This window comes from Hypanus sabinus, chromosome 7 (genome assembly GCF_030144855.1).
Source record: "Hypanus sabinus isolate sHypSab1 chromosome 7, sHypSab1.hap1, whole genome shotgun sequence".
NCBI classification, from domain to species: Eukaryota; Metazoa; Chordata; class Chondrichthyes; order Myliobatiformes; family Dasyatidae; genus Hypanus; species Hypanus sabinus.
Genome location: NC_082712.1, coordinates 86,173,455 through 86,199,903, shown reverse-complemented (window position 1 = coordinate 86,199,903; position 26,449 = coordinate 86,173,455). Strand labels below are relative to the sequence as shown.

Genomic DNA, 26,449 nt, shown 5'->3' with positions numbered 1-26,449 from the left:
GGGGCAGCCCCGTTGCCAATGCTGGGAAATATGGTGACCAGTTTGCAAAGCAAGATCCCACAGAACAGAGGGGGACAAGGAGCAGATCTTTGAAACATGACCAGAATATTGGGCAAGGGGGGCAAGGAAATGAGCAGAGAGAGGGTCAAAGGTGGAATGTGGAGTATAAAGGAGAGGAGGAGGAGGAGGAGGGAGAGAGGATTGAAGGGTACTCGGGTAACATGACACAGATGCACAGGGGGGCAAGAAAGGGTCTCAGTGTACTGAACTCAGCACCTTTCCCTCCCTTTAGCTTCAGCTGGTCCTGAGGGAAGCCAGCTCTCCTTTAGTGTAGAGATAGTCAGCCTTCATTATCGACTCCAGTCTCTGGACGAGTGACCTTGAGGAGGTAGGGGAGATCCCTGACCATGGAGCCACCACCAGCAATCAGCGGGGATGCACATATCTGGTAAACCATGGAGGCCGAACGCTTGGATATGCGGAGAAGTTGGGGCAAGCAGAGCCATTGCTCAGCAGGCACTAGGGACTATCCCTGGAGGTCAGTGGGTCCCGGCTTGAGGATATGTGCGGGTAGGAGGCACGAAGGACTGCAATAATCCTCCCCCCCACTCCTAGGTTGGTGAGTCCCAGGGATGGAGGGTCACAAGTCAAAAGCCCAGGCCCAGTGGCCTGTCCTAGACTTGGGGACCTGTCTGTGCGTATGTGCATGCTCGCGAGCGGGTGGGAAGGTCGGGAAAGGAGCTGGCTTGGCTGTTTCTGTTGTTGCAGGCACGCTATGCGGGTGCCTGAATGCATGGCGACATTAGTGGGCTTCCCCCAGCGCACCCTTGGGCGTAGGTTGTTGAAGCGTACCACCGTACGTTTCGAAGCACGTGTGGCAAATCAGCAAGCCCGAAACCTGGAGCCGAGGGTCGCAGGGCTGGGGGAAGGAAAACAGAGTTCAGAGACCAACATGTAACCTGCTGCAGGAACTCGGAGGGTCGAGCAGCATCTGTGGAGGAACTGCCAGCGTTTTGGCTTGAGACCCTGCATCACCTCCTCCAGGGTTCCTCCAGCAGATCATTCCTGCTTAGTTCAAGTCACCCACATTACAAGGAGGACGTGGAGGAGGTGCAGAAGAGGTTTACCAGGGGTAGGAGGAACTGTAAGGAGAACTGAACAAACTTTAGTTGTCTTCTCCGGAGGCTGTGGGGGCTCCTTCTCAAAGCTTACAAGCTTGTGAAGGGCACAGGTACGGTAGACAGGCTGGAAATATCAAACACAAGAGGTTTAAGCTGAGGGAACAAGGATTTCAAGGAGACAGAGGCCTGTCGGCTGCGGGCCAGTTCCAGCAGAGACATGATGGGCCAAATTGCCTTTTCCCATACTGTATTGGTCAAAGGGAATGAAGGCTTGGGCAGTTAGCAGTGAGGCTAACGTTATGGTGGGGGGGAGGGATGAATGGGATGGGGGAGGTAGCAGTCCTTAACCTTATCAGGGTGGGCACAGAGGTGGAGGGTGGTGGGATTGAGGGAGGTACCCCTTACACACCCCTCCCTCCTACCCCCCCGCCGGTGCAGATTCACGGCCGGGTCCGCTGTGAGGATACGCTGTAAGTACCGCGGTCTTGCAGAGGAAGAACGCGGGGATGTTGTAGTGCTCGAACATCAGCTCGGTCAGCTTCTCCCGCTTGGCCCGGGTGTTCCACTGGAAGCAAGCAGAGGAGAGGCCCGGTCAAAGTACAGTGTTCAAATTAAATTTATCGTCAAAGCTGTATCCGTCAGCAAGTACAGCCCTGAGATCTAATTTCTTGTGGGCATTCACAGTAAAAAAAGCTACAATCGATTCAATGAAAAATTACACAGATTGACAAACAGCCAGTGTGCAAAAGAAGACAAACTACAAAATAAATAGATCGACAGATTGGCACACAGATTGACTGGTAAATAAGTAGATACTGACAAGGAGGGGTAGAGTCCTTCAAAATGAGTCCATAGGCAACGGTGCAGTCTGCCTCCACCTTCCCCTCATACCCCACCCATCTCATCCTAACCCAACCTGGCCCACAAACCGCACCGGGGAGGCAAGGGGGCAGGTCTGGCAGAGAAACAGGCCCTTCAGCCCATCAAGTCTATACCAATTCAAACTAATCCCATATGAATCCTACTTCTGCGACTCGACTCTCTGGCGTTCCATCCCCCAGCACTGCCTTTTCCTCTCCGGTCCTGCCTCTCTGGTCGGTTGTTGTTGTTCCTTTCTGCGCTTTATGGCCCATTGGGCGACTGTTCTGCTGTTTCCGTAGCATTGGTCTGTTTTCTTTACGAGGCTGAGTTGCTCGATGCTCAGTCCAGCATGAGTGGAGAGCGTGGAAGGACCCAGCTGGATTCGAACTTGGGACCACTCGCCTCGAAGTCCAGTGCTGATACCACTACACCACTGGCCAGCTGCCACGGTGTTGTCCATGTAATATTTGAGAAATCTTGCGTATATATTGTTTCATTATGATTCTTCTACATTTTTTTCTCAGCAATATTTTTATTGTTTTTTTAAAATAAAGAGAGCATAGTATAAAGGAAGTTTGGGCAGTGTATAACAAAGGTATCAAATGTACAACTGACATCTATGAAAGAGATGCACCCATAGTACAATCATGCCTTGATTGCCTCCCCACACCTCCCAGTCCCCAACAAGCCATCATTGCACTAGCAAAAAGGGTTAAACAGAACTTTTGTCCCCACAGAGCTGCAATGGTATAGAGGTGGTGTATTTTCCTAACACATTGACTGTTGTATGTTTACATGTCTGAGTCCGTAGAATGTTACTGGAGAATGCTGGAGGTCAGGGAAAGGAAAGGAAATTTATTTGCAGAGGAAAGGAAGAAAGGATGGACCTTTAGTTTGGCTGGGAATTCTGAAAATATTCAAGAAAGGGTCCCCACACCTTTTGGAACTTTACGTCTGAGTTGAGAGTTGAATAATGGATCTTCTCAAGATATATCCTGGACATGATGTCCCCAAGCCACTGAGCGTGGGTGGGCGGGGCAGCATCCCTCCACCTGAGCAAGACTGCGCGCCTGGCCAAAAGAGAGGCAGAAGACAGTATGCGACGTTTGGTCCAACTTAGGTGCATGTCCCCCTCTCCGGAGGTAATGAAAAGAGCAATCAAAGGGCTAGGCTCCAGACTGTAATTAAGTATTTGGGATAGAGTTTGGAAAACATCTCTCCAGTATTATTCCAAGCCAGGGCACGTCCAGTACATGTGAATAAGGGAAGCCCCACCCCTTTTGCGTTTGTCACAACAGGGATTAACACCTGGGTAAATGTGAGATAATTGAGTTTTTGACACATGGGCCCCGTTTACGACCTTGAACTGTAACAGGCAGTGGCGGGCACTTAAAGATGTTGAGTTAACTAACTTGAGAAATGAATCCCATACATTGTCTGACAGTGAGAAACATAAACCTTGCTCCCAGACGGTTATAATTTTGTCAGGGGGGGCTTGCCTCAGAACTGTTAGCTTGTCACAAATAGTAGATATTAGACTTTTGCGCAAGGGATTCATGCAGAGACACATATCAACGATGTTTGTGTCAGGTGCCTCAGGGAAATTTGATATCAAAGGGCTGATAAAATGTCTAATTTGCAAATCTCTGAAGAAGTGAGTGTTGGGTAGGTTGAACTTTGCAGATATTTGTTCAAGTGATGCAAAGCAGTCATCTATAAAAAGATCTTTAAAGCGCCGGATGCCATTTCTGTACCAGTCTTGAAATGTTGGATCATGTATAGAAGGCTGGAAGAGGTGATCATATAGAATAGGATCTGAAAGAGAGAAGCCATGCTTTCTGAACTGAGCCCACACTCTCAGGGTGTGCCTGATAACACGATTAGCAATTGGTTTAGGCATAAGAAAAGGGAGTGCAGATCCAAGAAGTGCGGAGATGGAGAAATTCTTAATAGAGTTCAGCTCCATTGCCACCCATATTGGGCAGTCAGGTTGGTTGTAAAAATGAGACCAAAAGATGAGATAGCCTATGTTAGCTGCCCAGTAATAGAAACGGAAACTGGGCAGAGTCATGCCCCCAACACTTCTAGATTTTTGAAGATGGACTTTATTCAGCCTTTCCATAAGTCGGACAATATGACTGAGTCTAACAAGTCAAAGAAGACTTTAGGAATGAAAATTGGTATGGATTGAAAAAGGTATGAGAACTTAGGAAGGATGTTCATTTTGACAATATTAATTCAGCCCATCAGGGATATGAACAGGGGTGACCACTGTGCTGGGCTCCGTTTTGTATGATTTAACAAATTAATAGTTTTCTCAAAAAGACACTTATAATTCCTTGTTACTGTGATGCCAAGGTAAGGAAATTGGTTATTCATTCCCTTAAAAGGGAGGTTATGGAACTCTGATGCTTGTGTTTCTCCATTCATTGAAAAACGTTTGCTCTTGTGTAAGTTAAGTTTGTATCCTAAAAACTGGCTAAATTTGTTAAGGAGTGATGAGAACATGGGGATAAGGAGGTGATCGAGTTTGATATAAAAAGTAAAAGATCATCAGCATAAAGAGAGACTTTGTGCTCAACTCCCTCCCTCCAAATCCCCATCAGATCTGCACAACTGCAGAATGCAATCGTCAGTGGCTCTATGGCCAGATCAAAGGGTAAAAGGATTAAAGGGCACCCTTGGCGGGTTCCACATTTGAGGTTGAAAAGTTGGGATTGCTGAGAGTTGATCAAAACAGAGGCAGTGACACGAATATAACAGTTAATCCATGTGATAAAACTTGGTCCAAAATCAAAATTTTCTAAAACAGCAAAGAGGTAATTCCATTCCACATGGTCGAACGCTTTCTTTGCATCTAAGGAGATGGCACATTCAGGAGTCCCAAATGAAGGTGAGTATGAAATACTTAATAGACGGTGTATGTTAAAAAAAGGGGAGGCAGTTTTTAACAAAGCCGGTTTGATCTTCAGAAATAATTGAGAGTAAGGTGTTCTCCAATCTATGGGCCAGAACTTTAGCTAAGATTCTGACATCAACATTTAACAGAGAGATTGGCCTGTATGAGGAGCACTCTGTTGGATCTTTGCCTCTCCCCGCTAGAAGAGTGATGCATGCCTCATTAAATGACGCTGGCGGTTTACCTTGTTCAAACAAATCAGATAAAACCAAGGTTAATTGAGGTGAGAGCAGTGACAAAAATCATTTAAAAAATTGTACAGGGAACCCATCGGGTCCTGGAGATTTACCAGTCTGCAGAGATGATATTGGCTCATTCAGTCTCAATTTGAGATCAGGAGAGAGCGTGGGGATATTTAAGCTGTTTTAAAAATTCTCGACCGAAATGTTACAATTTGGGGATTCAGAAGTGTAAAGTTGGGAATAAAAATTCCTGAATGTGTCATTGATTCCAGAGTGATTCAAGATGATGCTTCCGTTTTCCATTTGAAGTTTTGTGATGTGTTGTTTGGCTTTGAGGCCCCTTAATTGGTTGGCTAAAAATTTACCAGATTTGTCACCATGGATACAGAACGAGTTCTTGATCTTCAAAAGTTGGCGTTCGATTGAGTGAGTGGAAATAAGGTCAAATTTAGTTTGGAGTTCCACTCATTTTTTGTACAGCTCTGAATTTTTAATTTGAGCATATTGTTGGTCTATTTCTTTAATTTGATTGGCCAGATCTAGTCATTCTTTATGGGTCTTTTTTTTCATATTTTGACCCTTGAGGAATGCTTTCATAGCATCCCAAACAACCAGGCTTGAGGTTTCAGGTGACATATTGGTATTAAGGAAAAAGATTATCTGGTCCTCCATAAATTTTACAAAATCATTATTTAACAGTAAGGTCAAATTGAAATGCCAATGCTTACCTATTTGGGGAAGGCCAGGAAGAATTATAGACAGGACAACCGGAGCATGGTCTGATATCACTATGCTCTGATAAACAAGGAACGGACCGACGGAATCAGCCGATTATCAATTAAAAAGTAGTCAATTCTAGAAAAGGTGTGATGGACGTTTGAGAAGAAAGAATACTCTCTCTTATTTGGGTGGAGAAAGCGCCATACATCGGAGATGCCATTGTTGGAGAGGAAGGACTGAATTAATGAGGCAGATTTGCTTAGTACTCTGGGAATAGGAGACAATCGATCCAGCACTGGATCTAACCAACAGTTGAAGTCTCCACTTAGTATGAGAGAGTGTGAACTCAAATCAGGCAGCACAGAAAAAAAAACGTTCAAAGAAGTCCACATCATCCGAGTTAGGAGCATATATAGTAGTCAGCACTACCAATGTATTATATAATTTCCCAAGACAATGGCAAAACAGCCATTGGTGTCTGATATTGTGTTGAGCTCAAAGGGACTGTTTCGGTTTACGAGGATTGAGACACCCCCCCCCCCACAACCTGGCTTTAGCCTGAAAAGTGGAGTGGAACTACTGGCCCGCCCATCATGACATAAAACAGGAATTATCAGAACTGCGAATGTGTGTTTCTTGTAGAAATGCAATTGCTGTATTAAACTGTTTGAGATGTGAGAACACCTTCCTTCTTTTAACAGGGTGGTTCAACCCCTTGACATTCCAGCTCAGAAAATTTAACGGACAAACCATTCTCCTTTAAAAAAGATACAGGTTGATAGGCATAAGCAGTGTCAAGATTTTGGGCATCAGCTCTGGGGCAAAAGTGTAAAACAAAGAGAAACAGGGCAGAACTAAATCCTGTATAGCAAGGACTTCTAAGGGTTCTTAAAACAGTCCTGGCATTGGAGTACCCTCCCCCAACCCCCCAACCCACAACAAGGCAACTGCCAAAGAACATAGCAACAAGCTCTTAAGAACAATAATCACCCAACAGTACATCTTCAACTCCATTATTGTTATTTAAAGGAAACAGTAAGCATTTAACATTCCTAAACTGACATTGTGCTTAGTGAGAGATAAAACAATTCCCCCAAGGTTTATTAAACATGGCTCAGGAAAATGAATCATAAATCAAAAATATAAACTGATATTTGAAGGAAGTGGAAAAATAAAAAATAAACAGACTTTACCCAGTGCTCTTCTCACAAAAGGTTGTAGAGTTCATTGAATTGGAGGTAGAAGGAAATACTCGAGAGAGGGAGCAGTCCGAGTGAATTTTATTCCACCTGTCGTGGTAGTCTGCACCTAACCTGGCCAAGTCAGACCAGACCTCGCTGTCCAAGCACTACTAACGTTACCTGGCAGAGGGTATGGGAGGAAAGTATTTTATGAAGAGTTCAGTGTAGTGGGGAGGCTGTCGATGCATTTCTGTGCTTCGTCTACTGAGCGTAGCCACTTGTGGCTGGGAAGTGTAATGCGGAGCTGTGCAGGGTGTAGAAGGGAAGGTCTGAATCCTCGGTTGTATAGCTCCACCATTACTTTTTGTCACCACTGGGAAGTGTAATGCGGAGCCGTGCAGGGTGTAGAAGGGAAGGTCTGAATCCTCGGTTGTATAGCTCCATCGTTACTTCTCTGTACTCGGCTCACAGGCTCAGGAGAGTCGTCCTCCACAACCCCAATCTGCTGGCCGCGGTATTCTAGCATCCCTCTCCGCCGGGCCTCTCTAACCAGGAGAGGTGGTGAAGTTGAAGAATGACCGGGCGTGGTCTCTGTCCTGGGGCTGGTTTAGCTGCCAGTGAACGGTGGGCTCTATCAGTCTCCGGCGGGGATGGGAGCGTCTCATTCCCGAAGATCCCACAAAACAGAGTGGAATTCTGCCGGCATTCGATAGATTCCGACAGGCCCAGGACGCGTAGGTTCTCCAGGTCAGTAACTAGCCATTAGCTTGGTACTGTTCTCACGTAAGCTGGAGCAGGCGTTTTCCAGCTGACGGACGATCTGGCTCAGGTCGCCCGTAGTGAGCTCGAGGGAGAGAGGGTGAGCGTTGGCCATGGTCCGCCACTTCGCATCGGAATTGGATAAAAACACAAAGTGTTGGCAGAACTCAGCAGGCCAGACAGCATCTATGGGAGGAGGTAGTGACGACATTTCGGGCCGAAACCCTTCATCAGGAGTGAAGTAACCTGGGATATTTTCATAAAGAAAGGGGCTTCCCTTCGTCCACTATCAAATCTGCCGTCCATCATGTCTCCCGTATTTCACGCACCTCACCCCATCCCCCCGCCAGTCCACCAGGGATAGAGTCCCCCTGGTCCTCACCTATCACCCTACCAGCCTACTGATCCAACGTATAATCCTCTGTAACTTCCGCCACCTCCTACTTGATCCCACCACCACCCACATCTTCCCCTCCCCCCCCATTCTCGGCTTTCCGCAGGGATCGCTCCCTACGTGACTCCCTTGTCCATTCATCCCCCCCCCCCATCCCTCCCCACCGACCTCCCTCCGGGCACTCATCCCTGCAAACGGAAGAAGTGCTACACCTGCCCCCACACTTCTTCCCTCACCACCATCCCAGGCCCCAGACAGTCCTTTCAGGTGAGGCACCACTTCACCTGCGAGTCAGCCGGGGTGATATACTGTATCCGGTGCTCCCGATGTGGCCATTTATACATTGGGGAGACCCGCCGCAGACTGGGAGACCGTTTCGCCGAACACCGGCGCTCGGTCCTCCAGCAGTGGCGGGATCTCCCTGTGGCCACACACTTCAATTCCACAGACCACTCCCACTCCGACATGTCTGTTCATGGCCTCCTCTACCGTCAAGATGAGGCCACACGCATGTCAATGGAGCAATACCTTATCTCCCGCCTAGGTAGCCTCCTACCTGCCGGCATGAACATTCAACTCACAGACCTCTATTGATACTCCTGCCCCCCCCTTACCCCATCCCTATCTATAAATTTAGTCTAGTTCTCTTTCTCTCTCTTTCCCCCCTCACTATAATCTCTCCACCCAGCCCTACCTTTCTTTCTCTTTTATTTCCCATAATTCTCCACCTTCCCCCCCCCCAGCCCATTTCCCTCCAGCCTATCACTTCCCAGCTCTCTACTTCATCCCTCCCCCCACTTCTTATCCCCCCCCTCGACCATCCCATGTTACTTCACTCCTGATGAAGGGTTTCGGCCCGAAATGTCGTCACTACCTCCTCCCATAGATGCTGTCTGGCCTGCTGAGTTCTGCCAGCACTTTGTGTTTTTATCCAATTCCGATGCGAAGTGGCGGACCATGGCCAACGCTCACCCTCTCTCCCTCGAGCTCACTACGGGCGACCTGAGCCAGATCGTCCGTCAGCTGGAAAACGCCTGCTCCAGCTTACGTGAGAACAGTACCAAGCTAATGGCTAAAGTTACTGACCTGGAGAACCTACGCGTCCTGGGCCTGTCGGAATCTATCGAATGCCGGCAGAATTCCACTCTGTTTTGTGGGATCTTCGGGAATGAGACGCTCCCATCCCCGCCGGAGACTGATAGAGCCCACCGTTCACTGGCAGCTAAACCAGCCCCAGGACAGAGACCACGCCCGGTCATTCTTCAACTTCACCACCTCTCCTGGTTAGAGAGGCCCGGCGGAGAGGGATGCTAGAATACCGCGGCCAGCAGATTGGGGTTGTGGAGGACGACTCTCCTGAGCCTGTGAGCCGAGTACAGAGAAGTAACGATGGAGCTATACAACCGAGGATTCAGACCTTCCCTTCTACACCCTGCACAGCTCCGCATTACACTTCCCAGCCACAAGTGGCTACGCTCAGTAGACGAAGCACAGAAATGCATCGACAGCCTCCCCACTACACTGAACTCTTCATAAAATACTTTCCTCCCATACCCTCTGCCAGGTAACGTTAGTAGTGCTTGGACAGCGAGGTCTGGTCTGACTTGGCCAGGTTAGGTGCAGACTACCACGACAGGTGGAATAAAATTCACTCGGACTGCTCCCTCTCTCGAGTATTTCCTTCTACCTCCAATTCAATGAACTCTACAACCTTTTGTGAGAAGAGCACTGGGTAAAGTCTGTTTATTTTTTATTTTTCCACTTCCTTCAAATATCAGTTTATATTTTTGATTTATGATTCATTTTCCTGAGCCATGTTTAATAAACCTTGGGGGAATTGTTTTATCTCTCACTAAGCACAATGTCAGTTTAGGAATGTTAAATGCTTACTGTTTCCTTTAAATAACAATAATGGAGTTGAAGATGTACTGTTGGGTGATTATTGTTCTTAAGAGCTTGTTGCTATGTTCTTTGGCAGTTGCCTTGTTGTGGGTTGGGGGGTTGGGGGAGGGTACTCCAATGCCAGGACTGTTTTAAGAACCCTTAGAAGTCCTTGCTATACAGGATTTAGTTCTGCCCTGTTTCTCTTTGTTTTACACTTTTGCCCCAGAGCTGATGCCCAAAATCTTGACACCGCTTATGCCTATCAACCTGTATCTTTTTTAAAGGAGAATGGTTTGTCCGTTAAATTTTCTGAGCTGGAATGTCAAGGGGTTGAACCACCCTGTTAAAAGAAGGAAGGTGTTCTCACATCTCAAACAGTTTAATACAGCAATTGCATTTCTACAAGAAACACACATTCACAGTTCTGATCATTCCCGTCTTATGCCACCTCCTCCCATGGATGCTGTCTGGCCTGTGTTTTTATTTATTTCCAGCATCTGCAGATTCACTCGTGTTGCATTGGATTTGGTCGAGTTTCGCTTCCAGCAGGCTGACAGAAGTTGAAAATTTGGCCGCTAACGCTACACGGTGTTGGTCTAGTAACGTGGAGATTACCTCTACTGTCAGGCCAGCCACTGAATCGTCTTTTTCCACAACTTTAGTACTCTTTGAGGTCATTGTGAAGCGAGCGTAGTCATGGGCAGGGGGAAGAGCAAAAAGTCCAACAGTTTGGTGTGAGAAAAGGGGGAAGAAGGAGTGTGGAGATAGAAAATAGGACAGAACACCCACTCTCTGCGACTACTCCATGTGGCTGCCAACTGGAAGTTCATTCTCGTACATTTCAATAATTAATTATAGGTTATATGTACAAACTACGTTAACTACATATGTTATCACATGAGATATATGCATGCCTCGCTTAAAGATGCAATTACACCCATATTCCCGGGCTCCCCGCATCTTCCTTTGAATTAGTTTAATATTTTGAAGTTACGAAACATAACACCCAGCCTCAACACCAAGACCTTCCCCTTGGGACGTAACTACCAGGGAAACTTAGACCCCCCCCCCACCCTCCCCGTGGCTGATGGGAACCCACCATGGTGTTTGGGCTGGGGGTGAGCATTCCAAGATGTCCAACTTCGTTCAGTCCGTCTCCCTAGTCAGTATACAGTCTGGACACCTGGTGAACAGGCAACGTTGGCGCTGGACGTGTGGCAATGCTTACCGTCTGCCCCCAGCAGACCCTGAGGTTGTTAATGCAAATGGCGCAATGTAAATGAATCTGAAATCTAAATTGGGACCTGGACAGCAGGCTAGACGGTGTTCCTTTGGCCTGGTGGTAGGTGCTTTCTGGCTTTTGTATCCTCTGCCCGAAGGGAGAAGGGAGAATGTCCAGGTGGGAGGGGCCGCTTTACTGAGGCAGCGTGAAGCAGCAGAGTCAAAGGGAGGGGAAGTGAGTCTGTCAGATGGATTGGTCTCTGTACTTTGATGTGGTCTTGGGCAGAGCTTTTTTAGGGGAGAAAGTGGGACATGAAGAAACACCTTGATGCACGAAGCCTCGGCCACGACCTTTCCCAGCTCTGTACTACTCCATCAAAGTAAAGGGAGATGAGATGGATTGCTATGGAGATTCCACATTCTGCCTGTGACCACAGGGGTCTCTTTCCTTCGGAGCTGGGAGGTGAAAGGTCATGAACCAAAGCCTGGGCCTAAAGGGGCTAGAATGGTCAGCCGAAGGGCCCCTTTCCATGCTGTATCTCTCTGGCTGAGAGCGTCAGCCGGACAACCACAGGAGTCGGAATCACCAAGGGGTTTCGGGGTTCTGTAAAGGATTAGTAAACCCTTTAAAACCACAGCCCCCACACCTTCAAGCTACCACCCCAGTCAGAGTTCCGCAGCGCCTCCCAGTCAGAACTACCGAGTCCCATCGCCCTGGCAACAATTCAGACCCCAGCCTCTTGTTTGGACTCAGACAGCACCCTCACAGTCTAAAGGCCTGCCTGTCCACCCACACACCCAGGAGACTCTGTCAGCTTGGCTCCCCAGTCCCCACACACCCCCACCTAGGCCTCGGCCTCACTCACCGGCGCCTCCGACATGAGCACAGGGTGCAGGCTGGGCTCTGACTTGATGTGTTTGGTGTAGGTGTGGTCCAGAATGGCCTGGAAGCAGTCCCAGTCCTCGACTGCAGGGGGCAGAGCAGAGCAACAGTCACCAGTCAGCCCAGCCAAAGCTTGCAGAAAGAGCATTCAACTGGGGAGTGGGAGGGAGGAGGAGTGTTCAAAGGAGCAGAGGAGGTTTGGGAAGCTTCAAGATTAGTGAAAGGGTTGGAAGGCTCAGAAAGGGGAATGGAGAGCAGGAAAAGCGAGGGGAGCTAAAACCCACAGGTAAAGGAAAACAGGATAAAAACAAAAAGCATTATTGGAATGTGGCATCTAAACCTCACACAAATAAATTTTGGAATGTTAAGAGGAGACACTGGACAGTGTAGAGGGAACTTCACTCTGTGTCTGACCCTGGGAGTGTGTGATGGGACAGTGTAGAGGGAGCTTCACTCTGTGTCTGACCCTGGAAGTGTGTGTTGGGACAGTGTAGAGGGAGCTTCACTCTGTGTCTGACCCTGGGAGTGTGTGATGGGACAGTGTAGAGGAAACTTCACTCTGTGTCTGACCCTGGGAGTGTGTGATGGGACGGTGTGGAGGGAAATTCACTCTGTGTCTGACCCTGGGAGTGTGTGATGGGACAGTGTAGAGGGAGCTTCACTCTGTGTCTGACCCTGGGAATGTGTGATGGGACAGTGTGAAGGGAGCTTCACTCTGTGTCTGACCCTGGGAGTGTGTGATGGGACAGTGTGGAGGGAGATTCACTCTGTGTCTGACCCTGGGATTGTGTGATGGGACAGTGTAGAGGGAGCTTCACTCTGTGTCTGACCCTGGGAGTGTGTGATGGGACAGTGTGGAGGGAGCTTCACTCTCTGTCTGACCCTGGGAGTGTGTGATGGGACGGTGTAGAGGGAACTTCACTCTGTGTCTGACCCTGCGAGTGTGTGATGGGACAGTGTAGATGGAGCTTCATTCTGTGTCTGACTCTGGGAGTGTGTGATGGGACAGTGTGGAGGGAGCTTCACTCTGTGTCTGACTCTGGGAGTGTGTGATGGGACAGTGTGGAGGGAGCTTCACTCTGTCTGACCGTGGGAGTGTGTGATGGGACGTTGAGGAAGGAGCTGCACAACATGTCTGATTCTTGGAGATGGGATCGGACAGTGTTCAGTGAGAAGGCCCCTGGTTCACACACAGGGATGTGACAAGTCTCCAGGAAGCTCGTGTTCCTGCAAGGAGATAGTGGATGCACTGGGGAACCTGGAGAACAGTGGGCAGGGTGCTGAGGGTAAATCCAGTCAAACCTGCAATGCCTCCACACTTCCTTCCCCTCTTACTCACTCATTGCATTCTTCAGAGGCGAGATGACCTCCACCCCCTCCCGCGGAACGTGCAGCGAGTTGGTGTCAATGTAGTAAGTCTTCCCGGACTTGGTATCCTTCTCCCCGTCAATGTCCAGTGACGTCTCATCGTGGTTGAGAAGCCCCACGGTGGTGGGGAAGTCAGCCTGAAGGAACAAAGGGAGACATGATGAGACAAGATCTTTATCCTGGTCTCCGGTCTCACCTGAGGAATGGGGCACACTCCTGCCGAAGATACATCACAGTGTTTAGCAGGGCAGCAACAAAGCAAAGTGAACGTGCCAAAACAAGCCCCTGTCTCACCCTCCCATTCACTCACCCACATACCTGCCTGCAACCCCCACGTACATCACACCAGTCAACTGGCAACGGGTTCATTATTGGCACACATACAGAGATTAGATTAGATTCAACTTTATTGTCATTGTGCCAAGTACAGATACAAAGCCAATGATATGCATTTAGCATCTAAACAGAAATGCAAAGAATGCCCACCGTCTTATTTTCACCATGGACGTCCAGTCCCTATATACCCCCATCCCCCACCAGGAAGGGCTCAAAGCTCTCCGCTTCTTTTTGGATTTCAGACCTAACCAGTTCCCCTCTCCTCTGTCTAGCAGAATTAGTCCTTCCTCTCATTGATTTCTCCTTTTGCTCCTCCCACTTCCTCCAAACCGCATGGGTCCCAGTTATGCCTGGCTTTTTGTTGGCTTTGTGGAGCAGTCCATGTTCCAAGTCTATACGGGTATCCGTCCCCCTCTTTTCCTTCGCTACATCGATGACTGCATTGGCCCTGCCTCCTGTATGCATGCTGAGCTCGTCGACTTTATTAACTTTGCCTCCAACTTTCACCCTGCCCTCAAATTTACCTGGTCCATTTCCGACACCTCCCTCCCATTTCTTGATCTTTCTGTCTCCATCTCTGGAGACGGCTTATCAACTAATATCTACTATAAACCTACAGACTCTCACAGCTACCTGGACTATTCCTCTTCCCATCCTGTCTCTTGCAAAAATGCCACACCCTTCTCACAATTCCTCTGTCTCCACTGCATCTGCTCTCAGGATGAGGCTTTTCATTCCAGGATGAAGGAGATGTCTTCCTTTTTTAAACAAAGGGGCTTCCCTTCTTCCACCATCAACTCTGCTCTCAAACGCATCTCTCCCATTTCACGTATATCTGCCCTCATCCCATCCGCCTGCCACCTCACTCGGGATTCCTCACCTACCACCCCACCAGCCTCTGCGTCCAACTTATAATTCTCCGTAATTTCCGCCACCTCCAACGGGATCCCACTACCAAGCGCATCTTTCCCTCCCCCCCTTTCTGCTTTCCACAGGGATCGCTCCCTTGTCCATTTGTACCCCCCATCCCTTCCCACCGATCTCCCTCCTGGCACTTATCATTGTAAGTGGAACAAGTGCTACACCTGCCCTTACACTTCCTCCCTCACCACCATTCAGGGCCCCAGACAGTCCTTCCAGGAGATGCGACATTTCACCTGTGAGTCGGCTGGTGTGGTATACTGCGTCCGGTGCTCCTGGTGTGGCCTTTTATATATTGGTGAGACCCGACGCAGACTGGGAGACCGTTTCGCTGAACACCTACGCTCGGTCCGCCAGAAAAAGCAGGATCTCCCAGTGGCCACACATTTTAATTCCCCGTCCCATTCTCATTCTGATATGTCTATCCATGGCCTCCTCTACTGTCAAAATGAATCCAAACTCAGGTTGGAGGAACAACACCTTATATACCAGCTGGGTAGCCTCCAACCTGATGGCATGAACATTGATTTCTTTAACTTCCATTATTGCCCCTCCTCCCCTTCTTACCCCATCCCTGATTTATTTATTCCCCCCCTCTCTTTTTTTCTTTCTCTGCCCATCAGTCTTTGCTTGTTCTCCATCTCCCTCTGGTGCTCCCCTCCCACTTTCTTTCTCCCTAGGCCTCCCGTCCCATGATCCTTTCCCTTCTCTAGCTCTGTATCCCTTTTGCCAAACAACTTTCCATCTCTCAGATTCATCCCTCCCCCTCCGGTCTTCTCCTATCATTTCGCATTTTCCACTCCCCCCACTACTTTCAAATCTCTTACTATCTTTTCTTTCAGTTAGTCCTGACGAAGGGTCTCTGCCCAAAACATCGACAGCGCTTCTCCCTATCGATGCTGCCTGGCCTGCTGTGTTCTACCAGCATTTTGTGTGTGATGCAAAGAATAGTGTTATTTACAAAATAACTGCGAATAAAAAGTAAGTACTACAGCACACAAATATAAAAGTAGTGAGACAGTACAATATGGGTGCAATACTGCTTAGCGCTGTGATGTGAGGTTCAGCAGGGTCACAGCCTCAGGGTGCGGGAGCGGAGGCTCCTGTAGCACCTACTGGATGGGAGGAGAGTAAAAAGTCCAGGGTTAGGGTGAGATGCATCCTTCATAATGTTTTGTGCAAAAAAAAATCTTCTGTTTGTTGTGACATCTCCAGACAGATCATCATCAAGGGGTCAGTATGGACATAGTGGAGGATTACAAATACCTGGGGATACGAATTGACAATAAACTGGACTGGTCAAAGAACACTGAGGCTGTCAACAAGATGGGTCAGAGCCGTCTCTACTTCCTGAGGAGACTGAGGTCCTTTAACATCTGCCGGACGATGCTGAGGATGTTCTACGAGGCTGTGGTGGCCAGTGCTATCATGTTTGCTGTTGTGTGCTGGGGCAGCAGGCTGAGGGTAGCAGACACCAACAGAATCAACAAACTCATTCGTAAGGCCAGTGATGTTGTGGGGGTGGAACTGGACTCTCCGATGGTGGTGTCTGAAAAGAGGATGCTGTCCAAGTTGCATGCCATCTTGGACAGTGACTCCTATCCACTCCATAATGTACTGGTTAGGCACAGGAGTACATTCAGCCAGAGACTCATTCCACCGAGATGTAACACTGAGTATCATAGGAAGTCATTCCTGCCTGTGGCCATCAAACTTTACAACTCCTCCCTCGGAGTGTCAGACACCCTGAGCCAATAGGCTGGTCCTGGACTTACTTCCACTTGGCCTAATTTACCTATTTTTATTTAATTATTTATGGTTTTATATTGCTATATTTCTTCTGTATTCTTGGTTGTTGCGGCTGTAACGAAACCCAATTTCCCTCGGGATCAATAATGTCTGTCTGTCTGTCTGTACATCAGGATTGTACAAGAGAAAAGAAAACATGGACGGCACGCAGAACAAAGTGTCGTCGTGATGGGCGAGGTGCAGCGCAGGCAGACCACCTTGTGGGGGTTAGTAGCGTTATGCTTATGCCGCTCAGTTGGCTGCTCCCACATGGGCGGAGTTAACGTCGTGTTGAAGCAGAGTGATCAATAAAGTTCAGTTGAATATCCTGCAAGGCTCGCCCCCTGGTCTGCTCTGCACCGTCCCTCAATATCAGACACCACAGCATGGGCCACGACCAGACTGACTGTGAGGTCCAGACTCCATCCTAATCATCCTATATCGGACACCACAGCATGGGCCACGACCAGACTGACTGTGAGGTCAAGGCTCGGCCCCTGGTCTGCTCTGCACCGTCCCTCAATATCGGACACCCCAGCACGGGCCACGACCAGACAGACTGTGAGGTCCAGACTCCATCCTAATCATCCTATATCGGACACCACAGCACGGGCCACAACCAGACAGACTCCATCCTAATCATCCTATATCGGACACCCCAGCACGGGCCACGACCAGACAGACTGTGAGGTCCAGACTCCATCCTAATCATCCTATATCGGACACCCCAGCATGGGCCACAACGAGACAGACTCCATCCTAATCATCCTATAACAGAATATATTGGGACTTCGCAGAACATAGCCGGCTGGTGGTGTAGTGATATCTGCACTGGCGCTCGGGGCGAGTGGTCCTGGGTTCGAATCCGGCCGGCTCCTTTGCACACTTTCCATCCGTGCTGGGTTGAGTGTCAAGCTAGCAAGTCGGCCTCATAAAAAGCAGACAAAAATGCCGAGGAAGCGGCAAGGTTGCTGCCCGATGCGCCACAAGGCGCGAAGAAGAACAACCTAACCGCAGAGCAGTGGGAGTGAGGAAAGCGGCTCGGTATCCAGGGAGGAGAAACCCAGACCACCCAGTCTTTCCTTACAACTGCAGCCTTTCATTCCAGGCAACATCCTGGTGTCACACTCACATCCTTCCAGAGGGGCCTGTATTCTCCAGAGAACAAACTTGTTTATGCCATGAACCCATACCGTTAAGCAGGGGGTCTGTGGACCGCCGGTTGGGTAGCCCCTGCTCTAGAGCAAAATGCAAATCAGATCTCAGCAGGTCAGGGTGCCTGTGTGTGTCATCTGGACTGAACGTCAGAAGGGAGGGAAACAGCCGGCATGCTGAGATGGAGGGAAGGATGGAACAAGGTTTGGCAGGTGATGGGTGAATCCAGGGAAGGATGGAACAAGGTTTGGCAGGTGATGGGTGAATCCAGGTGGGGGGGAGGAGGGTTGGCAGGTGATGGGTGAATCCAGCTGGGGGGGAGGAGGGTTGGCAGGCAGATAGGGTGGTGAACAGCGTGAACAACACCAGAAGCTGGGAGGGGATGGGCAGGTTTGTTAGAGCTGTTGGGAAGGGTTTAAAGTGATTTGGCAAGAGGTTGGCAACAGGAGTGAAGGGACTCAGGACAGGATGGATGGTAAAAAAGCAAAGATAGCGTGCAGTCAGACTGTCAGGAAGGGCAGGCAGATGACGGGACAAAATTGCAGTCAGCAGGGTGATTACTAGTGCATTAGGGATGCAGACTCAAAAAGGGCAGCAAATACAGTACTCAGTGTTATTTCTCAATGCACGGGGTATAGGAAATGGGTGGATGATCTTGTTGCACTATTATAGATTGTTGGTTATGATGTTGTGGCTGAATCATGGTTGGTTGTAGTTGGGAGTTGAACGTCCAAGGCTGCACATTATATTGGAGGGATAGGAAGGTAGGCGGGGGGGGGGGGGGGGGTGGTGGTGTGGCTCTGCTGGTAAAGAATGGCATCAAATCAGTAGAAAGATGTGACATAGGATCGGAAGATGTTGAATCCTTGTGGGTTGAGTTAAGGAACTGCGAGGGTGAAAGGACCCTGTTGGCAGTTATATACAGGCCTCCCAACAGTAGCTGGGACCACAGATTACAACAGGAAATAGAAAAGGCATGTCAAAAGGGCAATATTATGATGGTCATGGGAGATTTTAACATGCAGGTCAATTAGGAAAATCAGGCTGGTAACACACCTCAAGAGAGCCCACAAAATGGCTTTTTAGAGCAGTTTGTCATCGAACATACGCTTAAGGGACCAGCTCTACTGGATTTGGTGTTATGTAATGAACCAGAGGTTATTAGGCAGCTTAAGGCAAAAGAACCTCCAGGAAACAGTGATCACAATATGACAGAGTTCAACTTGAAATCTGATAGGGAGAAAGCAAGGTCTGACATTGCATTATTTCAGTGGAGTAAGGAAAATTACAGAGGTATGAGGGCGGAGTTGGCCAAAGGGAATAGGAAGGAAATGTTGGCAGGGATGGCAGTAGAGCAGCAATGGCCTGAGTTTCAGGGTAAAATGAAGGTGGTGCAGGATTGGTGTATTCCAAAAAGGAAGAAATACTCAAATGGCAAAATAGTACAACTGTAGCTGACAAGGGAAGTCAAAGCCAATGTAAAAGCAAAAGAGACGGCATAGAAAAGAACAAAAATTAGTGGGAAGACAGAGGATTGGGAAGCTTTTAAAAACCTACAGAGAGCAACTAAAAGAATCATTAGGAAGGAAAAGATGAAACATGAAAGCAAGCTAGCAAACACTATCAAAGTGGAAAGTAAAAGCTTTTTCAAGTATGTAAAAAAAAAGAGATGAGAGTGGATATAGGACTGCTAAAAAATGAGGCTGGAGAAATAATAACGGGGACAAGGAGATCGTAGATGAACTAAATGAGTATTTTGCATCAGTCTTCACTGTGCAAGACACTAGCAGTGTGCCTGATGTTGAAGGGTATGAAGGGAGTGAGGAGAATACAGTTACCATAACAAGGGAGAAGGTGCTCAAAAAGCTGGAAGACCTAAGGGCACACAAGTCACCCGGACCAGACAAACTGCACCCAAGGGTTCTGAAAGAGGTAGTGGTAGAGATCATTTCCTTAAGGGAAAATCTTTCCTGATGAACCTGTTGGAATTCTTTGAGGGGATTACAAGTAGGATAGATAAAGGGGATGCAGTGGATGTTGTATATTGATCTTTCAGAAGGCTTTTGACAAGGTGTCACACATGAGGCTGCTTACCACATCAGGACCCCATAATATTACAGCAAAGTTATTGGCATGGTCAGAGCACTGGCTGATTAGGACTGATTAGGAGAGTGGGCAGGAAAGTGCAAATGAAATACAATGTTGGAAAATGCATGGTCATGCACTTTGGTAGTAGAAATAAATGTGTGGACTATTTTCTAAATGGGGAAAAATTCCAGAATTCTGAGATGCAAAGGGACTTGGGAGTCCTTGTGCAGAACATCCTAAAGGTTGACTTGCAGGTCGAGTCAGTGGTGAGGGAGGCAAACGTCATGTTAGCAGTTCGTTTCCAGCAGTCTGGAATACAAGAGCAGGAATGTGATGCTGAGGCTTTATAAGGCACTGGTGAGGCCTCTCCTTGAGGATTGTGAACAGTTTGGGGCTCCTCATCTAAGAAAAGCTGTGCTGCCATTGGAGAAGGTTCCGAGGAGGTTCACAAGGATGATTCCAGAAATGAGAGGATTATCATATGGTGAATATTTGATGGCTCTGGTCTGGCCTCACTGGAATTTATAAGGATTAGGGGGAATCTCATCGAAACCTTTTGAATGTTGGAAGGCCTAGACAGAGTAGATGTGGAAAGGATGTTTCCCATGGTGGGGGAGTCTAGGACAAGACGGCATAGCCTAAATTTCTTGAGCTAGAGGGTGGTGAGTTTGTGGAATTTGTCACCACAGGCAGCTGTGGAGGGCAGTTTGTTGGGTGTATTTAAGGCAGAGATTTTTAGGTTCTCGATTGGATACAGTATCAAAGGTTACAGGAAGAAGGCCAGGGAGTGGAGCTGAGGGGAAAAAAGGATCAGCCATGATTGAGTGGTGGAGCAGACTCGATGGGCCAAATGGCCTAATTCTGCTCCTTTGTCTTACGGTGATAGCTAGAGGTGACAAGGGACTATGCTCTCCAGAACTTAGGAGAATGAGAGGGTATTGGTATATGAATGTCGTGTGTACTGAGACACAGTGAAAAGCTTGTCTTGTATACCGTACTATTCATACAGATCAGATCATCACACAGTGCATCAAGGTTCATTCATTCACTATGCGCCATGCCATATCTCCTGGGCAATCATGGTCTTTCCATGAACATGTTTGCTCTTGGCAAATTTTTCTACAGAAGTGGTTTGCCATTGCCTTCTTCTGGACAGTGTCTTTACAAGACGGGAGATCCCATCCGTTATCAACACTCTTCAGAGATTGTCTACCTGGTGTCGGTGGTCACATAACCAGGACTTGTAATATGCACCGGCTGCTCATACGACCATCCACCACCTGCCCCCATGGATTCACGTGACCCTGATCCGGGACTAAGCAGGTGCTAGACCTTGTCAAAGGGTGACCTGCAGGATAGTGGAGAGAATGAGAGCCTTACACCTCCTTTGGGAGAGACACATCTCCACCCTGCCATCCACTGAGGTAGAACAAAGTAAAACATTAACAGTGCAGATAAAGTGTAACAGTTGCAGTGCAGGTAAACATTAAAGCGCAAGGTCATAACGAGGTAGAATGTGAGGCTGACAAGGTAGACACAAGTGACTTCATGTTCTGTTGTCTGCCTGCACTGCACTTTATCTGTAACTCTCCATTCTCCATTAAGCTTTACACTTTATTCTACCCTAAGTTTTACCTCATTCTATCTCAACGTGGGGGCCACGGTAGTGTCGGGGTTTGCGCAACACTAGTACAACTCAGGGCGGAGTTTGGAGTTCATTCCGATGAATCTATACGGTCTCCCCCGGGTCTTCCCCAGGTCCTCCCATTTCCTCTCACAGTCCAAAGACACACCAGTTGGTAAGTTAACTAGTCATTGTAAATTGTCCCTAGGTTAGATTAGGGTTAAAAACAGGCTTGTGGGGCAGTGCGGCTCAAAGGGCCAGAACGGCCTATTCCACGTCATGTCTCTAATTAATTACCTAAATGAACTGTGTTTGAACAGTATGCAGGACAAACCTTTCACTGTACCCCAGTACACGTGACTGTAATAAACCCATTCCAATTGTTCAGTCTGGGTATCTACAACAGATGGAAATAGTCTCAAAAATCAGGGGTCGGGTTGTTCAGAATCAAACTGTCTTCACCCAGAAGGTAACAAATCATTGGATTCTTTGTTGTTGGCTGCGGAGATTGCATTTAATGGAATCAAAATACCTTTGGATATCGAACAACTTTAATCTTATTGGGTGGCTCAAGATACCAAGTGGTCTTCTGTTTCCTGTTCAACCAGAAGATGGAGGTGCAACAAATCCAGTGACTTGCTTATTTGGATTCAGGATTATCTTGTCCATAAAACACAGGGGTTAGCAAACAATGGGACCTATTCTGCCTATGGACTGTCTACACTTCTGGTTACCTCAGTAAGACCCCAGACATTCTCTCTGCTCCCCACTCCCATCTGCCAGAATTTTAAAAAAGCCTGAATTCACGTACCACCAGGCCCAAGGACAGTTTCTACCCCACAGTTACAAAACCATTAAATGTTTCCCTAATATGATAGGACTCTTAAACTCACAGTCTACCTTGTTATGACCTGCACTTTATCATCTAACCGCACCGCATTTTCTCCAATTCCAGTTCCGACATGTTGGTCCATGGCGTCCTCTTGTGCCACGATGAGTCCACCCTCGGGGTGGAGGAGCAATACATATTCCATCTAGGTAGCCTCCAACCTGATAGGACAAATATCAATTTCTCCTTCTGGTAAAAAAATATTTCCCTCCACTTCTATTCCCCATTCTAGCCTCTTCTCACCTGCCTATCACCTCCCCTTGGGTCCTCTCTTCCTTCCCCTTCTATCGTCCACACTCCTCTCCTATCAATCAGATTCCTTCCTCTTCAGCCCTTTACCTTTCCCAACCACCTGGCTTCACCTATCACCTTCCAGCTACCCTCCTTCCCTTCCCCCCACCTTTTTATTCTGGCGTCTTCCTCCTTCCCTTCCTGTCCTGAAGAAGGGTCTCAGCCCAAAACATTGATTGTTTATTCATCTCCACAGACGCTGCCTGACTTACTGAGTTCCTCCGGCATTTTGTGAGTGTAGCTCTGGATACCTTCTTCTATTTCAATGCACTGTGTAATGATGTGTTCTGTATGAACAGGATGTATGATAAGCCTTTCACTGCATCTCAGTATATGAAACCAATTCCACTGTGGCGGTCCACCGTGATCCAATCTTGTATCTTTGCAATTTATGATGGACTCTTCCTGTTCCTAATGACGTGGCCACTGACTGCATCTTAGTAGTCTTCCACTGATGGAAAACCACCCACTTCGAGGTACAACGTGTGCGCGTTCAGAGGTGCTCTTCCGCACACCACTGTTGTAACGAGTTACTGTCGCCTTCCTGTCAGCTTGAACCAGTCTGGCCATTCACCTCTGACCTCGCTCATTAACAAGGCATTTTCACCCACAGAACTGCTGCTCACTGGATATTTTTTGACTTTCACATCATTCTCAGTAGACTTTAGAGCAGGGGTTCCCAACCTGGGATCCTTCATGGTATCAGTTTATGGCATAAGGAAGGTTAGGAACCCCTCCTCTAGAGACTGTTGTGCATGAAAATCCCAGGAGATCAGCAGTCTCTCAGCTACTCAAACCACCCCATCTGGCACCAGCAATCATCCCACAGTCAAAGTCATATAGATCATATTTCTTCCCCATTCTGATGTTTGGTCTGAACAACAACTGAACCTCTTGACCTTGTCTGCATGCTTTTGTGCATTGAGATGCTGCCACTTGATTGGCTGATTAGATATTTAATCAACAAGGTGTGCAGGTGTGCTTAGTGAGTGTACGTAATTAACATGGATGGGTGAGTCAGTAAATTTGCAGTTGCGACAAAGGTTGGTGGCATTCAGTTGGGTGGAAGATTGCAAAAGCACACAGTTAGATGTGTGGATTACAACAAAAGGGAAAGAGGTTGGTGTCGATTAGCACTTTCATGCAAGGGCGATTATTAGGAGTGTCAAAAATCAATTTTACAAAAATTGGTGAAAATAGTGAAGAGAAAACTGCCAATATATACAAAAAGATATCTAGCAGGAAACGCAATAATAGCTCCATAATTTGTCCGGCGTGAACTTCTGGCAGTCCCGATCTCTCACTCTCTGCCACTGAGAGCTATGAACCCGTTTATTAGGCTCCAGGACACACCATCTTTAATCACCCACAGAGTTAATGCAAGACGACACAAGAATTGGAATATGATGCATCCCACAGTGTAGTTACAATCACACTACAAAATCAGCAGAAGTATCTACCTTAAATACAGTAGTAGGCCCTCCTCATCCGCAGATTCCACATGCGCGGATTCAACCAACCGCGGATCGGGAAAACCCGTAAGTTCTCTCTCCAACACTCGTTGTTTGAGCATGTACAGACCATTTTCTCTTGTCATTATTCCATGAACAATACAGTATAACAACTATTAGGTATTATAAGTTATGAATGAGTTCCGTTCCTGAGTTAGTCTTTAAGTCGGATTTGAAGTCAGAACAGGTACATCCGTTATTATTTAGCCTCAGTTAGTCAAATGTTTTTCTTAGTATATAGGACATATTTTACCTTTCTAGGCATATAAAACACTTAAGAAACATATGTATTTCAAGTCAAGGCAAGTCAACTTTTATTGTCATTTCGATTATAACTGCTGGTACAGTGCATAGTAAAAATGAGACAACGTTTTTCAGGACCATGGTTTACATGACACAGTACAAAACCTAGACTTAAACCACTAATAATTAAACCACTGTGTTGCTTAATGCTCCATTAAAATTGTTCCAATCTTTGACCGACTGTAGTCTAACACTTTTCTAATGACTGATGGCATTTCACCTCTTTCCAATCACTTTATTACTTCCAGTTTATTTTCCAATCGTGATTATTTTCGTGAACAGAAACACTGTGGATTCAGAGCTGCGACAGGTCCTAAAGTCCACCGCAGTGATACAGGTTAAATAAGGTCCGGGCTTCCGCTAGGTCCTAAAGTCCACCGCACTGAGACAGGTTAAATAAGGGACTTGAGCAACTGCGTTTTTTGGTATCTGCGGGGGGACCCACAACCAATCCCCCACGGATAAGGAGAGCTGACAGTATACAAACAACATTTACGTATGACTGAAGAAAAGCAGTATTCCACTGTGTATGGCAGGAAAGGCACCATAAAGCCAAACTGAGTTTAGGCCCCGTTATGAGAATGTGCTGGGGCAAAAGATGTTGAAGTACGCACACTCAGCACAACAGCAGAACATCAAGATGAGGTTCAGTGACAAGGTGAGACACCAAAAGTGATATCTCCTTCCGTTCAAGAGCCTGGTCACTGAAGTTTAGTAACTGTTCTTGAACTGGATGGCGTGAGGCCTGAGGCTCCTGTACCTCCTTCCTGATGGCAGCAGTGAGGAGAGAGCACGGCCTGGCTGGTGGTTCCTGATGATGGATGCTGCTTTCCTGTGACAGTGGTTCACGTAGATGTGCTCAGTGGTGGGAGGGCTTTGATTATCTCTAGTTTTCTTCAATATAAATTCTTTCATATTGCTTAAATGCCTGCAAGAAACTGCCTCAAGGTAGTATATGGTGACATATAGATACTTTGGCAATAAGTACTTGACTTTGATTATGCAAGACCCTCTTCAGCATCTCTATTGCATCTGCCTCCACCAGCAACCCGAGCAGTGTTTTCCAGGCATCCACCACTCTCTGTGTAAAGATGAACTTGGTCCCATGTCTCCTTTGAACTTTGCCCCTCTCACTTTAAATGCATGCCCTCTGGCATTAGACATTTATACCCTAGGGGAGAAAAGTACTGGCTGTCTACTCCATCTACGCCTCTCATAATCTTAGCATTGTAGAAAAGTACAGAACAGGCCATTCAGCCCATCCAGTCTGTGCCACCCCCATTGAGCCCACCTACTTCCAATAACCTGCACCAAGACCACAGCCCTCCATACCCCCATCACTCATGTGCCTTTCCACACTTCTCCTAAACGTTTGCACCCCTTGTGCTGGCCGCTTGTTCCACACTCTCACCTCCCTCTGAGTGAAGAAATTTCCCATCAGGTTGCCCTTAAAATTCTATCAGGTGTCCTCTCAGCCTCTACCGCTCTAGAAAACAACCCCAAGTTTGCCAGGTTTCTCTAATCAGTGTGGCATCCTGGTAAACCTCTTCTGCACCCTCTCCAAAGCCTCCACATCTTTCCTATAAAGGGGGCAACCAGAACGATTGCAATATAAAGATGTAGCCTGACCAGAGTTCTATAAAGCTGGAACACAACTTTCTGACTCTTGAGCTCTAAGCCTCAGCTAATAAAGGAAAGGGTGCTATATCCCTTCTTTAGCATCCTGACGACCTGTGCAGCCTCTTTCTATGAATGGGATCTATGAACTTGAACCCCAGGATCTCTCTGCTTATCAAAACTGTTAAAGGTCTGGTAACTAACAGGGTATTGTCTTGTTATATCTGATCTCCCAAAGTGCAACCCCTTACACTTGGGCAGAAATACCCCCAAAGTTCAAAGCACATTTATTATCAAGGTATGTGTACATTACACAACCTTGAAATTCGTCTCCAAACAGGCAGCCACAAAACAAAGATACCCAAAAGAACCCATTAAAAAAAACTATTAAAC

General features: G+C 47.5%; 1 protein-coding gene across 8 annotated transcripts in view; it reads right to left on the bottom strand.

The window, feature by feature from the left end:
* LOC132396933 (actin-like protein 6B) overlaps positions 1 to 26,449 on the bottom strand; it is a 64,839-nt gene that overhangs the window by 28,870 nt on the left and 9,520 nt on the right. For 5 of the 8 annotated variants that reach the window (XR_009513180.1, XR_009513179.1, XM_059975051.1 and 2 more), the window contains exons 3-5: positions 13,505 to 13,670; positions 12,149 to 12,249; positions 1,600 to 1,686 (exon numbers count right to left, since the gene is read on the bottom strand). Coding sequence is in view for 6 of the 8 variants with exons in the window: in XM_059975051.1 (XP_059831034.1) it covers positions 1,600 to 1,686; positions 12,149 to 12,249; positions 13,505 to 13,670 (354 nt within the window). In the remaining 2 variants the exon portion in view is untranslated. Of the gene's footprint in view, positions 1 to 852; positions 920 to 1,588; positions 1,687 to 12,148; positions 12,250 to 13,504; positions 13,671 to 26,449 lie in introns of all 8 variants that reach the window. The other 3 variants (XM_059975053.1, XM_059975052.1, XM_059975054.1) reach the window with 3 other exon arrangements.